The 17,500-nt window shown below is 43.8% G+C and overlaps 1 protein-coding gene across 5 annotated transcripts in view; it reads left to right on the forward strand.

Moving 5' to 3' along the window:
* LOC121703875 (glycerol kinase-like) overlaps positions 1 to 17,500 on the forward strand; it is a 73,152-nt gene that overhangs the window by 34,770 nt on the left and 20,882 nt on the right. For all 5 annotated transcript variants that reach the window (XM_042084318.1, XM_042084319.1, XM_042084323.1 and 2 more), the window contains exons 12-13: positions 5,050 to 5,130; positions 5,219 to 5,297. In XM_042084318.1, the coding sequence (XP_041940252.1) occupies positions 5,050 to 5,130; positions 5,219 to 5,297 (160 nt within the window). The remainder of the gene's footprint in view (positions 1 to 5,049; positions 5,131 to 5,218; positions 5,298 to 17,500) is intronic.

Genomic DNA, 17,500 nt, shown 5'->3' on the forward strand with positions numbered 1-17,500 from the left:
CCGAGCCTAGTGCAGAAGCGCAAACCGCCGCTGCTGCGGGGGAAGGTCCGGTTGGACCGACTCCGTCAGCAGAGGTAGGAGAGAAAAATGATGGTGCACAGGCCGAGGGCGAAATGCCAAGTGCTTCTAATGAATCATCGGAAAATCTGAAATTTTTTTCAAACTCACAACGAAGACTCTAGAACAGAAGCACAAGCCTCCACTGCTGAGGGAGCGGGTCCAGTTGGGCCGGCTCCGCTAGCAGTGGTAGGAGAACAAAATCATGAGGCGGCAGAAGGTCAGGATAACTCTGACAATGAACCCCATGTAAACAACGAAACCACTTATATTGAAAGCGAAGAGGTTAATATAGGCCTACAAGTAAATCATGGCGTGAGTCTTGATGAGGATCTTTTTGTGTCAAATGTTGATCAAAATGTGTTTAAGAAACCCATTAAAAGAAAAAGAGCCTTAAGACAAAGCCTGCAAAAAAATCAGGACATGGGCCCGTAGACACTGATGTGGATGAGCCTGAATATGAGAGCGACTGCTCAGATTCGGGCGCTTCCATCTGCTCACAAGGAAGTGCGCCTTCTTTTGTGCCGATTCAATGGTCTATAGGTTACGGTGTGAGTGAAATTAAGCTATTTCTCAAGATCACCAAAAACGTGAAGAATGTTCAAGTTGCCGATTATTTTCCTGATCTTGAGAAATTTACTAAAGGCACGAGGTGCTTTATGAGTGAACGTAAATTTACTCAAAAAGAAGTGTACCGACTTAAAAAGTTTCTGACAAAGGTCAATCCTATACTGACGAATAATGATGATGATATGGCCTCATAGACGAATGCGTTTTATTGAGCGCTTTTCCTTTTCTGTAACGTGCCTTTTCTTTTATTTGCTCATGAATACAATCAATATTGCTACTCTTCATTTAAACGGAGCAAGGGGGAGACAAAAGAGGGCAGGACTTTTTGAATTGGTGAAACAGAGACGGATAGATGTTTTGCTCGCACAAGAAACACATAGTGACGAATTTAATGCAACTGAGTGGGAAAAAGAGTGGAATGGGCTTGCCATATTAAGTCATAATACCACCCTTAGTGGTGGTGTGGCCATTTTGTTCTCCCATAGTTTTATCCCACATTCTTATACAGTGGAAGAGGTCTTAAAAGGTAGAATTTTAAAAGTGAGAGCAATTTTTGAGAATTCTGTCTTTATTTTCATCTGTGTATATGCTCCAACGTCAACATTAGATAGGATGTGTTTTTTGGATGCACTTGATACAACTTTGGAGAAGTGCTGCAGTGAAGAATATTTATTTTTGGGTGGTGATTTTAATTGTACAGAGAAAGACATAGACAGGAATCACCTTGAACCTCACATGCCTTCACGCAGAAAATTAGTGCAACTTATTGAAGCGCAGGAGTTAAGTGATGTGTGGAGAAATTTGCATAGAAATGTGTCACAGTATACATGGACTCACATATATGCTAACTCTGTATCTCTTGCGAGACTGGATCGACTGTATGCTTTTAAACACCACTTAAATATTTTCAGGAATTGTTGTATTGTTCCAGTTAGTTTTTCAGACCACAGTTTAGTAACATGTTCCATCTTTATTAATTCTATTAGGTCTAACAGTGCTTACTGGCACTTTAACACTTCTTTGCTGAGTGATAATCATTTTAAGAATGTGTTCAGTTTTTTTTGGGTTTCTTTCAGAGCTGAAAAGAATACTTTTGAATCATTACAAAGTTGGTGGGAGTATGGGAAGATACAAATAAAACAACTATGTCAGCAATACACTTACAATGTCACTAAAGATACAGTCCAGGATATGAAAACTTTGGAAAATGACATTTTACATTTTCAGAATTTGGCACAGTCTTCTAATAACCAAGACCTATTGGATAAACAGGAATTTAGAAAACTAAATTGTCTGACCTGCTAGGGCTGAAAACACAAGGGGCTTTGATCCGATCACGTTACCAAAGTGTGAATGAGATGGATGCACCCTCTAAGTATTTTTTTAATCTTGAGAAAAAGAATGGACAAAAACGTATGATTCACAATTTAAAATCTGAAACTGGTGCTTTGCGGTCAGATCCAGTTGACATTCGCAAGAGGGCCTTCAGCTTTTATGCCAAACTCTATACTAGTGAGTATAGAGAGGACATAGTTGCTGAACAGAGTTTTCTTGAGGGACTTCCTCAAGTATCAGATGGTTCTAATGAGATGCTCTGTGGGGTGATAACCCTGGAAGAAGTGCAAAAGGCGCTCCAAAGCATGGAGACTGGGAAAGCGCCTGGATTGGATGGACTCCCAATGGACTTTTATAAGTCATTTTGGACTGATTTGAAGGAGAATTTGCTTGAGGTGCTTAATGACAGCTTAGCCGGAGGGCTGATGCCAGTGAGCTGCCGAAGAGCTGTCCTTACCCTTCTGCCTAAAAAGGGAGATCTTAGTGACATAAAGTCGTGGCGTCCAGTCTCTTTGCTTGCCTCGGAGTACAAGCTTCTGTCTAAAGTACTGGCCACCCGGTTGGGTAAGGTCATGGAAGAAGTTATTCACCCTGATCAGTCCTATTGTGTTCCTGGCAGGTCAATATTTGATAATATATCATTGATTCGAGACATTTTAGATGCATCCAAGGTCTTTGGTCTAAACACAGCTTTTATCTCTATTGACCAAGAGAAAGCTTTTGATAGAGTGGAGCATTCCTATCTTTGGAAGACTCTGAATGCATTTGGTTTTAGCTCAAATTTTATAGATAAAATAAAAGTACTGTATAAGGACATTGAAAGTATGCTCAAAATGAACGGTGGCTTATGCTCTCCCTTTAAGGTGTTAAGAGGGGTGAGACAAGGATGTTCTTTGTCAGGTATTCTTTATAGTTTTGCGATAGAGCCTTTATTGCAAAAACTTAGGAATACTTTAAAAGGGATATCCATTCCAAATTCCAATGATACCTTTTGCCTTTCAGCTTATGCTGATGATGTGATCTTGATGTTCAGTGGCCAGTGTGATGTTGATACTTTGGTTGAAGTGTCTAAGGTTTTTGAAACTGTCTCTTCAGCCAGAATTAACTGGTCAAAGAGTGATGCCTTTTATGTTGGGAAATGGGAGGAGGGATTACCAAGTTTGCCAGGTGGTTTAACATGGAAAAAGGATGGTCTTAAATATCTAGGGATTTTTCTTGGGGATGACTGTTATGTGCAAAAGAACTGGGAGGGGATTGTTGACAAAGTAAAAGGGCGGTTGGATAAATGGAGGTGGCTTAAACCCCAAATGTCATACAGAGGGCGCACACTAGTGATTAATAATTTGGTGGCCTCTTTTTTATGGCATAGATTAGCGTGTGTTGACCCACCTATACATTTACTTGCAAAAGTTCAATCATTGCTATTAGATTTTTTCTGGGATAAACTGCATTGGGTTCCACAAGGTCTTCTTTATCTGCCAAGAGAAGAAGGAGGACAAGGCCTAGTTCATGTACAAAGTAGAACAGCAGCCTTCCGCATGCAATTTCTTCAAAAACTACTAACTGACCAAAGAGACTTGAGATGGAAACCTGTGGCTATTGCAATTTTAAGAACTATTGGAGAATTGGACATGGATAAATCTCTGTTCTTCATGGATCCCAAGAGATTGAATACCTCACAACTGCCAATTTTCTATAAAAATCTGTTCAAAGTGTGGGGTTTATTTAAGGTGCAGAAAGTTGTAAGAACAACCTCTGTGTTTTGGCTTTTAAAAGAACCTCTGGTTTATGGAACACGGGTAGACCTAACATGTAACAGTACTGCAATGTCTGAAGTTCTCTTAAAGTCTCGCCTATTCACTTTTGGGCAATTACTAGATGTAGCTGGCGTTGATTTTAAAAAATGTGAAAATGTAGCAAGTGTTTTAAATATTAGGTCAAAGCGTGTTGTCTCTCAGTTGTTGCAGAGATGCTGTTCTTCACTTACAGCAGAGGAGAAGACGTTGTTAAAGGGCTACTTTGAAGGAAAAATTTGGGCAAATGAAAGTGACCCTTTTCCTAATCTCATGCTAACTCCAGAGTTTGGTGAGAATACTGGTCATTTCTTAGATGACATTGAACCTCTGTCTTTCTATGGGAATTGTGGTAGAGTGTTTTACAATGTTTCTGTTAAAATTTTTCATCAGAAAGGTTTAAAACAGAAGGTTGACACTCCTTGGCGCACTGTACTTGGGTTGGGTAATGAGGTAAAACCAGAGTGGAGAGCACTGTACAAGCTACCGTTAGCTAAACAAATTGGGGACCTGCAATGGCGAATTATACATGGAATTATAGCTGTGAATGCATTTATTTTTGTTTTAAATCGTGAGACGAGTCAAAATTGTCCATTTTGTTTTGAGCGAGAAACTGTGTTTCATGCTTTTATGCATTGTTCAAGATTGGCGGAATTGTTTAATGCATTGGAGAGAGTTTTTTTTGGTTTCAATGAGACATTTTCAGATAAGATTTTCATTTTTGGTTTTCGTTATGTTAAAAAATGCAGAACTGTTTGCCAGTTGCTGAACTTCATTCTAGGTCAGGCTAAGATGGCCATCTATTTGAGCAGAAAGAACAAAGTTGAAAATGGGCAAAATCAGGATGTTGTAATGGTTTTTGCAGCTCTGATTAAATCTAGACTGCAAATAGACTTTCACTTTTACAAAGCAACTGAAAATGTAACAATGTTTGAAAGTATTTGGTGTGTAAATGGAGTCTTATGCTCAGTTGTAAATGATGAACTTAGCTTTTCACACTTGTAGTGTGGTTTTAATCTAGTGTGATTTATTCACACACATGACGCAATGTTTTTATGTTGAACTTTTGTAATAAACGTTTTTTGAAAATTCAAAAATTCTCCTTCCCACTCCCTATCTCTCTCTTTCTCCCTCTCCCTCGCTCTCCCTCCCTCTCTCTCCCTGTCTCTCTTTCTTCTTCCCTCTCTCTCTCTCTCTTTCTTTCTCTCTCCCTCCCTCTCTCTCTCCCTCCCTCCCTCTCTCTCCCTGTCTCTCTCTCTCTCTTTCTTTCTCTCTCCCTCCCTCTCCCTCTCAGCCGGTGATGTCAGAGCACGGTCTCCTCACGACGGTGGCCTATAAATTGGGGCGGGACCAACCGGCCTACTACGCTCTGGAGGTGCTGCCCTCTTCTCATTGGTCAAATAGCCCTATGCTCACTTCCCATTGCTCAGACAGCTGAATGCTCTGCTGTGATTGGTTGCTAGGGCTCGGTTGCAATAGCGGGTGCAGTGGTAAGATGGCTGAAGGACAACTTGGGAATCATCCAATCATCTGCTGAAATAGGTGAGACACACACACACACACACACACACACACACACACACACACACACACACACTAGGGTTTGCATCAAGTAGTCAACTTTTATAACCACTAGTTGGCGCTGTAGAATTCAGTTGACCAGAGCCATAAGAAAGGTCGACCAACTAGGGAACTTGGTCTGAGCCATCCTGTGATGTGATTGGTCAATTAGGGTCTGAGGCATCCTGTGATGCGATTGGTCAATTAGGGTCTGAGCTATCCTGTGATGTGATTAGTCTGAGCTATCCTGTGATGTGATTGGTCTGAGCTATCCTGTGATGTGATTGGTCAATTAGGGTCTGAGCTATCCTGTGATGTGATTGGTCTGAGCCATCCTGTGATGTGATTGGTTCCTAGGCAACCATGTGGTCAGATTCAACATCAGATTGCCATCATCATAGTGATAAATATAGATCATAAACTATTTAAAACATATCATAGATTATTACAAAACTATTTAAAACATATCATCAATTATTACAAAACTATTTAGAAAATATCATAAATTATTACAAAACTATTCTCTCCCACTGCTCCCCCTAGTGTCCACTGCTCCCCACACTGCTCCCCCTAGTGTCCACTGCTCCACTGCTCCCCCTAGTGTCCACTGCTCCCCCTAGTGTCCACTGCTCCACTGCTCCCCCTAGTGTCCACTGCTCCCCCTAGTGTCCACCCTCCTTGTATTTGTTTTTTTTTCACAAAAGGACATAGTACAGCAGGAGCTAGATTATTTGCGCATTTAAAAGTCAGTTTAAGAAAAGAGAATTTAATGAAGGTGTCCAAACTTCAAAGCTTGTATTTCTGTACAATCACATTGCACATGGTGCCACATTGTTGCTTTCTGATCCATCAGTGGCTGTTTGTATATGATGGGGTGACCTGCTGTCTGTGAGGCCCCAGTAGCGCGTAAGGGATACATGAGAGAGTATCATGGCATGACAGTAAACTTTGCAGTACTTTACAGTAAAGCTACTTTGACACGTATGTGATGCCTGTCTGGACACTTTGCAGTACTTTACAGTAAAGCTACTTTGACACGTATGTGATGCCTGTCTGGACAGTTTGTTAATGTGTTTATTGAATTTCAGTTGGGAGTCCAGAATAAAAAAATATTTTGATTTAAAATGTACATTTCTCAACTTCCTCTTTGGCCTCCTGGTCTAGTTGGTAGTACACTTGGTATTGTGGCATCCGACGCGTTTTCGCTCGGATCCACTTTGGCAAGAGTAGACAGAGGTCTTGTACGCGTAGGTATCGTTATTATTTTCAGTATTTATTATGTTCGGAAGCATATGTTACATAAATTAGAGTAAATTTGTTGCCATGGCGCCGCCGCGTTCGGACGCCTTTTTGGTTGCTCCGCCTAACTTGTGCTTATATTTACTCTTTTACCTTTTATTAACCCCTAATTTTTTGCACTTTTCCACTGCACTGATTACGTATGATGGCGTTACACTCCGAAACATCGGAAATGAATTGCCTTTTTTGTTTCGGGATGTTTTAATTGACGATTCTACCTGGCCGACTGAGATTCTCCGAGATGCATCAGGGAACCATGGAGACGCATCTCGGCGCAGAAGGAAAAAACACAGAGGAAAACGAGCCGGGGCCCGTAACAGATTGCGGAATAGAGCTCATAGGCCTCCACTGCCTAGCATTCTCCTAGCCAATGTCCAGTCTCTTGTGAACAAGATGGATGAACTAAGAGCGAGGATACAGTTTCAAAGAGACATCAGGGACTGTAACATTCTATGCTTTACTGAGACATGGCTAACTGAACTTGTTCCGGACAGTGCCATCACTCCGGTGGAGTTTTTCTCTGCTGCTCGCTCTGACAGGACTGAGGAATCTGGAAAATCGAAAGGTGGCGGTGTTTGCATCATGACCAACAGCAAGTGGTGTGATCCTAGAAATGTCACCGTTCTCTCAAAGTCCTGCTCGCCTCATCTAGAACATCTAGCGATCGTCTGTCGACCCTTCTACCTGCCCCGTGAGTTTACTTCGGTAATATTCAACGCTGTCTACATTCCTCCACAAGCCAACACAGATGCTGCGGTTTCAGAATTGCAAGAAGTGTTAAATAGACAACAACACACGCACCCTGAAGCTGCGCTTATTGTGGCCGGTGATTTCAATCAAGTACATCTGAACCGGTCCATGCCTGAATTTATTCAACACATTCACTTCCCTACACGTGGTGACAACACACTGGATCACTGCTACACACAGTTCAAGAACAGTTACAAAGCGAAGTCTCTACCAGCTTTCGGAAAATCAGATCATGCCGCTGTTTTCCTACTGCCTATGTACAAACAGAGAAGTCGGACGGACCCCCCAGTGACGAAGGAGGTCAAGCGCTGGACTGACCAATCGGAAGCCAGGCTACAGGACGCCCTTAGCAACGTTGACTGGGAGATGTTCAAGACGAACTCTGCTGACATCAATGAGTTTACGGAAGTATCATTGAGTTATATCAATATGCTAACTGATTCCATCATCCCAACTGTAAAGATCCGAAGCTTCCCTAACCAGAAACCATGGGTGGATAGAGAAGTGAGAACGGCATTAAAGACACGCACCATGACTTATAATGCTGGGCTTATTTCAGGGGATATGACGGATTACAAAGCAGCATCTTATAGTTTACGTAGTGCAATTAAAGATGCTAAGCGGCGCTATAGAGACAGAGTTGAAGCTGATTTCTTGGAGGGTGATCCAGCACGAGTGTGGAAAGGACTCCGAACCATCACTGGCTTTGAAAGAAAGCCCCCTCCTATGATGAATGTGAGTAAAGCCCTCCCTGATGAACTTAATGCTTTTTATGCTCGCTTTGACATGAAAAACACAGACTATATTGGACTAGCTGCAGCATGTGAAGCAAATGAGGATGCACCTTTCTGTGTCTCTGAGGTCGATGTGAGCAATGCCTTTAGGAGGGTAAATTGTAGAAAAGCTACTGGACCGGATGGAATTTCAAACAGGGTTTTGAAATCCTGCGCTGCTCAGTTAGCTCCTGTGTTCACTTATATCTTTAACACATCATTGGCTCAAGAGACAGTTCCTACTTGCCTCAAGCAGTCTGTTATTGTTCCAGTACCGAAAAACAAAAGTCCATCATGTCTGAATGACTACCGCCCAGTAGCCCTGACGTCTACAGTGATGAAGTGTTTTGAGAAGCTTGTGAAAAACATTATCTGCTCATCCCTCCCTGCCTCCTTCGACCCCCTCCAATTTGCTTACAGAGCCAACAGGTCTACAGAGGATGCCATCTCAAACCTCATGCACACCACCTTAACTCACCTGGAGGAGGGGAATGGGAATTATGTGAGGATGCTGTTCATTGACTTTAGTTCAGCATTCAACACGATAGTACCTCTCACCTTGGTCACAAAGATGAAGGCCTTAGGACTGAACACCACCCTGTGTCACTGGATATTTGACTTCCTCACCAACCGTTCACAAGTGGTTAGAGTGGGGGGTCTGACATCTGACTCATTAACCATCAGCACTGGTGCTCCCCAAGGCTGTGTTTTGAGTCCACTGCTGTACAACATCTACACACATGACTGCAAAGCCAACAGTAGTCATACCTCCATCATCAAGTTTGCAGATGACACAGTGATCTTGGGCCTGATTAGTAACAACAATGAACAGTTCTACTTGGATCAGGTTGATGAGGTGGCACAGTGGTGTCAATCTAACAGCTTGACACTGAATATCAATAAAACCAAGGAAATGGTAGTGGATTACAGAAGGCAGCAGCAGAACTACAGTTACACCCCACTAATGATCAGTGGGCAACCTGTAGAGAGAGTCACAAGTTTTAAATACCTTGGTGTCCACATTACTGAAGACTTAACATGGACTGTTAACACTCAATATGTTCTGAAGAAGTCCAGACAACGACTCTACTTCCTTCGTCAGCTAAGGAAATTCAAAGTTTCTACATCCATCATGAAGGCCTTTTACACTTCAGCGGTTGAGAGTGTTCTAACTGGTAGCATCATCACCTGGTATGGGAACTCCACAGTTAGAGATTGTAGTACTCTGCAGAGAGTAGTGCGCTCAGCTGAACGTACTATAAGAACTCAACTCCCTGCTCTACAAGATATCTATTCCAGAAGAGTACTCCTAAGAGCCCAAAAGATTCTGAAGGACTCTTCTCATCCTAACAATGGATTATTCCTACCGCTGAAATCAAGAAGACGCCTATGTAGTCACAAAGCCAGAACTGAGAGACTCAGGAGAAGTTTTTATCCCCAGGCCATCCGAACTCTGAACTCACACTATACTGACTTTGCACACATTCACTCCTCAGCACTCTCAAACATTTCCCAACTCTGAACTCACACTATACTGACTTTGCACTCATTCACTCCTCAGCACTCATGACCCCCCCCCCCACACACACACACACCCACACACACCTACAAGACTTTTAGCACTTTTACACTTTTACATCCCTCTCCCTATGCTACAGACCTTTTATTTATTTTCTTATTTCATCACACGTCAAAACACACACACACACACATATCTGACTTTCTCCAACTTTTGCACACTTTTTATTTATTATTTTTGATTTCTCCTCCATCTACCCATGTCCTTGATTGCCTAGCCTTTCTTCCCCCCCACCCCCCACCCCACCCCCATCCCCAACACACACACTTACATCATCACTGTCATCACTTCACATACATACAGCACTCCTCTACATACTTGCTGCACACTGCCCCCCCCCCCCACATACACAGCACATTGTCTTCAGGATCTTCTCCAACACACATCCTCTACATACTTACAGCACACTACACACACACACACACACACAGTCACTGCTCCACTCCCGCCCACACACACATCTCCACTGTCATCACTCACATACATTACATACAGTACTCTGCTTGCAATAGTAAGTCCCTGACCCCCCCCCCCCCCCCCAACACACACACTTACATCATCACTGTCATCACTTCACATACATACAGCACACTGCTTGTTACAGTAAGCCTCCTCTACATACTTGCTGCACACTGCCCCCCCCACATACACAGCACATTGTCTTCAGGATCTTCTCCAACACACATCCTCTACATACGTACAGCACACTGCCCCCACCTACCCACCTACACACTACACACACACACACACACACAGTCACTGCTCCACTCCCCTCCCGCCCACACACACATCTTCACTGTCATCACTCACATACATTACATACAGTACTCTGCTTGCAATAGTAAGTCCCTGCCCAGCACACTATCCCATCTCCCCTGTCATCCCCCCAACACACACACCAAGACCCCTGGCAGTTGGGTTAGCCCCTTGAGCCGTGGATCTGCCCAAGGTTTCTTCCTTGGTAAGGGAGTTTTTCCTTGCCCCTGTTGCTCTTGGGTGCTCCTTGTTGGTGCCCCCCACCCAATCCCAATCCTCCCCCACCTTTTTTATGCAGCCCTTGCCACTTAATCTACTAAACCCCTCTTCTACTGCACTTTTTACCCCCCCCCCCCCCCCCCCATTAATGCACAAATAGGCTGACACCAGACATAATTTCACTGCATTTCTTACTTCCAGTAACTATATGCATGTGACAATAAACTTCCTTGTATCCTTGTAGTATGCTACGATCACGACCACGGTCAAAAAACTATCTTCCTCTACTCCCGCCAGCTCATTCAAACTCATCAGCTGCTTCACCTGTGTGTGCGTATCTAAGTAGGCGGAGCAGAGGCACCCAATCCGTGCCCACAATCAAGCACCCTGTGACACAAATGCGCTACATATTACAAACTATAAAATAATCTTACATAAATTATACTCATACTAACTTATAAATTACAAATAACTTGAATAGCAGAAATGGCTCCAACATCCCGGCCCCTAATTGTCCATAATATTTAACAATTACTCAAAATACTAAATATGGAGCCATAATGTAAAACTAAAATAAAAATGTTATCTGATGCTACCCTAAACCAGTGCAAACATCAGTCCACAATAATCATCATCCATTCAAGGATGTCAAAACATTTCAGGACAATACATTTGGATATATATTTTTTTTACATTTGTTTCTTTTTTTTTCTTTTGTCCTTTTTTTTTCTTTTCACAATCAGTGATCCCCAGAATCCCCCCCCAAAGGCCATGGTGTGTGTGCACAGTCTATAGAGTCCAATGGACAACAAAAATGTCATGAATGTAATGTGATGCGAAAATGTGGAGTCCATGTATGTGCAGATCAAGGAGTGTATATGTAGTGTAGAAGTCCATGAGTGCAAGTGTACTGGTGTGTGGGCATGCAAGTCCAGATATGTAGGTTTGTCAGTACATGAAGGCGTGCAAAGTCAGGGTCAATGAAAAAGGGTCAGTCAGAGTCCAGACAAGTTAGGCCTCCAGGAGTAGGCATAACTTAGTAATAGGCCTCTCCAGGATGTTACTCTGGGTTCGAACTTTCACTCGTCGTACATATCCTCTGCTGTCTGGGATTGTCTCGATCACTCTCCCCATAGGCCATGAATTGCGCGGTGATGTTTCATCCACAATCAGTACGATGTCATCTGTCTTGAGGTTCTTTCTGATCACGTTCCACTTTTGCCTTTCCTGCATAAGTGGTAGGTACTCTTTGACAAAGCGCTTCCAGAACAGGTCAGCGATGTACTGCACCTGTTTCCATCTCCGTCTGGAATAGCAGTCATCCTTCTGAGATAATCCTGGTGGCAGCAGGGGTTTCCCTTTCAGCAAGAGCAGATGGTTAGGAGTAAGGGCCTCTGGATCACGCATATCATTTGAAACCGCAGTGATAGGTCTATCGTTCAGAATACTCTCAACCTCACACAGAACTGTCTGCAGGCTCTCGTCATCCAGCATCTGCTGTCTGATTACGGAATAGAGGACCTTTTTGATGGTACGTATGAGTCGCTCCCAAGAGCCTCCATGGTGTGAGCCAAAGGGTGGATTAAACCTCCATGTTATCCCTCTTGCTGATAGACGTTGTTGGATCTGGCAATGATTTAGAAGAGAGAGTGCTTCTCTCAACTCACGTTCCGCTCCAACAAAGTTGGTGCCGTTGTCAGAGAACATTTCTTTGACCTGACCCCTTCTGCACATAAATCTTCGGAGAGCACAGATACAGGAGTCAGTGTCTAAAAAATGTGCAAGTTCTAGATGGACGGCTCTACTGACTAGGCAAGTGAATAAGACTCCGTACCTTTTTACCACGGTCCGGGCCCTCTTTGCTTCAATTGGGCCAAAATAGTCGACTCCCACGTAGGTGAAGGGAGGATAGTCCGGTAATGTGCGGCTTAAAGGCAGGTCGGACATTTTCTGCACACTAGGGGGAGTGTGCCAACGTCTGCAGAATATGCAGTCCTTCAAAATCTTTCGGGTGGCAGAGTTGGCTTTTAAAACCCAGTATTTCTGGCGAAGCTTTGAAAGCATCTGGTTTCTGCCTCCATGTCCAACTAAAAGGTGAGTGTGACGGAGGAGCAATCGGGTCAAATGGCTGTCTTTGGGTAGAATGGCTGGATGCTTGAATTCTTCTGGCATTGCCATCCTGTTCAGTCTCCCCCCTACTCTAAGTACTCCATCACAGAGGTAAGGATCGAGTTTATAAAGCTTGCTGTTTTTCTTTATGCAATTCTTTCCTGCTTCCAGTGCGGAGATCTCATCTGAGAAGTGCTGCCGTTGCAGACAGCGCATGAGTGCCTTCTCGGCACGTGCAAGATCTTCAGTAGATAGATGTTCATAGGTCTGAACTTTGGCCTTTACACCAGTCTGATGGTCTGAGAGTGCCTTCTTTGCTTTACTTAAACGCATGAGCAGGTCCTTGAATTGAAGAAGCCTTGCTGTTGCTCTTTTTAAGCGGTCCCATGAAGAGAAGTGCTGAATGAATTCAATGACCGGATCTTGTTTTTCTGATGCAACTGTGCCAAAGACTGCAACAGTCTTCTTGACCTCTGGGTCATCGTCAGGAAGAGAGACAGAATTCTCTGGATATTTTGGCCAATTTTTCTCAGACTGTTTCAGAAAGACTGGACCATGATGCCATCGATCAGACTTCAAGAACATCTCAGCAGTCAAGCCCCGTGAGGCATCATCCGCCGGGTTTAGGGCGCTTTTCACATACCGCCACTGAGACTTTTCTGACAGATCTCTAATGGTAGATACCCTGTTCGCCACATAAGTCTGAAAGCGGATGGTGTCATTGAAGATGTATTTCATGACAGTGGTGCTGTCAGTCCAGTAGACTGAAGGCTGAAGAGAGTACTCAAGTTCCTTTTTCAGCATTTTGTTGATTCGAACAGCCAGGACTGCAGCTGCCAATTCCAGTCTGGGGATAGTGATCGGTTTCAGCGGAGCTACTCTTCCTTTGCCCATCACGAAGGCAATATGAATGAGACCTCTGGTGTTGGTGAGTCTTAGGTAGCTCGCTGTGCCATATCCCACCTCACTGGCATCACTGAAATGATGCAGCTGGGCACTGCAAACTTCCCCAAAGTCCTGTGGCCGGTAACATCTGCTGATGTTCAGGGTTGTCAATTGGTTTAGACCACCTATCCATGACTCCCATCTCTTGGCACAGGCGGGCGGAATCTCTGAGTCCCATCCATAGTTTCCTTTGCAGAGTTCTTGCATTATCCTCTTTACTGGAAGGACCATAGGCGCGAGAAATCCGAGAGGATCGTAAACAGAGTTAGCGACTGAGAGAATGCCCCGCCGTGTGTAAGGCTGTTGTTTCAGAGAGATATTGAAGCGTAGGGTGTCTGTAGCAATGCTCCACTGAACGCCAAGAGCACGCTCTAGTGGCAGGTCGCTCTTCTCCAGATTGACATCCACAATCTCCTTAAAGGCTCGATCTTCTTCTGGGATTGAGGCTAGCACAGAGTTACTATTGCTAACCCATTTTGTCAATCTGAAGCCTCCTGTAGCACATGCTACTCTGAGCTCACTGACCAGACATATAGCTTGGCTGTCCGAGGCAACAGACTTTAGGCAGTCGTCTACGTAAAAATTATTCCTGATGGTATTCAGAACATCTGTGGCCACCTTACCCTCATTGTCTAAGGCAGTCCTCTTCAATGCATAATTCGCACAGCTTGGCGAGGAAACGGCACCAAAAAGATGCACTACCATTCTGTAGTCTGTGAGGGGTTGACTGACATCACCATCAGGCCACCATAAGAAACGCAGAAAGTCAGCATGATTTTCAGGGACTCGGACTTGATGGAACATCCCCTCAATATCTGCCATCATGGCTACTGGTTCCTGTCTGAATCTGAGGATGACGCCCAGAAGTGTGTTCGTAAGATCAGGTCCTTGAAGTAGCTGAAGGTTCAATGAGGTGCCCTGAAATGATGCAGTACAGTCAAACACAACACGAATTTTGTTCTTTTTCTTATGGTAGACGCCATGATGGGGTATGTACCACACCTTACCATTGCTTTTAGACAGTTGGTCATCCGGTACTCTTTCTGCATGACCTTTATCGAACATTGCCTTCATGAACTTTGTGTAATCGGAGTGAAAGTCCTTGTTCCTTAAAAGTTTCTTACGCAGAGTCATGGCTCTCAGCTCAGCTACGGCCTTGTTGTTTGGCATGGTCAACTGCTCATCACGAAAGGGCAATCGCATCACATAATGACCATCCTTCTTCACGACTGACTCATCAGCTATCCTCAGGAACCTTTTGTCCTCAAAGGACAGCTCTGCTTGCTCTTCACAGGCCCTTTCCGGGAAGTCGAGATTGTACTGCTTGACCAGCAGATCCTCCAGTTTTGCCACATGGATTCTGTTTGAAGAGACACAGAGTCGGCCACGTTCATCAGTATGTGCTCCGGCACTCAATGGACCATTGATGAGCCATCCTAATTCGGTCTTAACAGCATAAGGCCCGTCTCCTTGGCTATGTACTATCTTCCAAGGCTCTAGTGCCCATGGGGCATTGGCTCCAATAAGCAGACCAATGTCTGCTTTAATGTCGGTAAGTTTAACGTCCTTCATATAAAGCCACTTTTGTATGTCTTTCTTCATGACGATGTTTTCATGGCTCACTGGAATGCTGGATTGCGTGAAGATTTCGGGTAAGTGTGTGAAGTTCATTCCATCAATGCTGCTCACCTCTAAGCCAATGACACGGTAAGTACTCACAGGTTTCTCTTGTCCCATAGTTTTTAATAGGATTTCAGTTTTTCTGCCCTTAACACACAGATCTTCCATCAGCTTCTCCGTGCAAAAGCATGCATTGCTTCCAGGATCGAGGAATGCGTAGGTTTGTATGATTTTGTTGCCCTTCACGGCTTTCACCTGCACAGGCACAATGGCAAGTTTACAGTCGGATATGCCGGCCCCAGTATGCTTCGTAGACATAGTAACTGCCACAGAGTTGCTATTGATAGCTGCGGGGACTGCACACTGTTCCACTCGGACATTATGGCTAGTCTGGCTCTGCGCAAAAGGCCATTGATCTGAGGCTTTTTGCTGATGGATATGGAGAATTGTTGGATGTTTTTTCTGACATGATTGGCAGGTCAAACGCTTTTTGCATGCATTACTTGTATGACCTTTGACAAGACAAGCGAAGCACATTCCGTTTTCTTTTAAAAACCTAATTTTTTCATTATGTTGTTTTGCTGCCATCTGGTGACAAGATTCCATGAAGTGATTTCCTTTGCAGAAAATGCATGGCTTGTTGAACGCCACTCTTGAGAGGTTCTCAGGTTCTCTTGCTCTTTCCACAGTCAGTGGTGCATCAGCTACTACCGGGGTGATTGTGGTAGCAAAGCTTTTGCTCACAGTTTGCTTACGTTCAGGTGTTTTAAAGATTTTAGCAGTTGACTGTTGAAGAGAGCCAAACACTGGGTCTAGTAATATTTTAGATTGCTTTTCAATAAAGTCAACAAGATGATGAAATCGAGCTCTTCTCTGTGTGTTTTCCTGTATTTCACATGCTTTCCCTCTCCATCGTTCCTGTAGTTTGAATGGTAGTCTTGACAGGATGAGTTTTAGATTGGATGGGGTGTCGAGCTCAGACATATCCGGGAGGTCTCTGGCTACATTACAACAGCTTCGCAAGTACAAGGCATAGCTGTGCAGCTCTTTTGCGTCCTCAGATCTAATGATATTCCAGATCAAGGCCTTTCCAATGTAAGCAGTTGTGAGGCGATATGGATCTCCAAAATGAACATCTAGCACACGTCTGGCCTCCACATATCCACGATTTACATCCATATGTAGGCAGCTTCGAACTAACTCTTTTGGCTGCCCAGAGGTATATTGTTCTAGGAAATAAAGACGGTCCATGTTGTTGTCAGTTTTTCCTTCCACACAGTGTTCAAACGCATGAACAAATGGGCGATAGCTCAGAAGATCACCATTGAAGACAGGTATTTCTCTGATTGGGAGAGAAAGTTGCTTCTGTTGCTGAATTATTAAGTCTGCAAGGTCATTTTGAGTGTTGGGCGGACTGTGTGGCAGTCCAGGTGGCATTTGAGGAGCCAGAGGGGGTATAACATGTTCTGTTGCTCGCCTCCTTCTTGTGGGCTGGTATCCACTATTTGCTTATGCTTGTGTTTGTGTTTGGGAAGTTATTCCAGTAGTGAAAGAAGGCCTGTTTATTATTGGTTTTGGCTGTGTTATTGGTTCCTCCATAATTTTCTGGAGAGGTGTCTTAGGAACAGTACCAAGTCTTGTGAATTCAACAGGAGATCTTTCAGCATAACTTTCTAAATATTCATTCATTCCATCACCTTGATTTTGGGAAGCAAAGTCCCTAGTAGATTGAAGTACACTTGATTCATAAATCTGCAAAGTTTTCAATTTTGCATCAGCAGCAGCAATTTTAGTTTGTATATCTACTAGTTGCATTCTGCTTTGAAGCTGTGTTTTTTCGATTTCCAGAGCATGCATTTGTTGCAGACCTGCTGCCTTGGCCCCAAGGGCAGCTCTCTCAGCAGCAGCTTGCGCGGTCATAGAAATGATTGACGCCCTTGACGAAATAGACGTCTTTGACCCAGCCCTGGACACACTATCCCCTGGCTTAATTTCATCCTGAGCGGTCTCTGATTGAGAGTTTTTGGGTGCTTCTAATGTTGATTTTATCCAGTCATCAACACGACTTGTATAATCTTCAAACATACTCATTTTAGGCTCAAACCATTGAGTTTGATCGGTCTCCTTTTCTTCCT

Source organism: Alosa sapidissima, chromosome 2 (assembly GCF_018492685.1).
Source record: "Alosa sapidissima isolate fAloSap1 chromosome 2, fAloSap1.pri, whole genome shotgun sequence".
NCBI classification, from domain to species: domain Eukaryota; kingdom Metazoa; phylum Chordata; class Actinopteri; order Clupeiformes; family Clupeidae; genus Alosa; species Alosa sapidissima.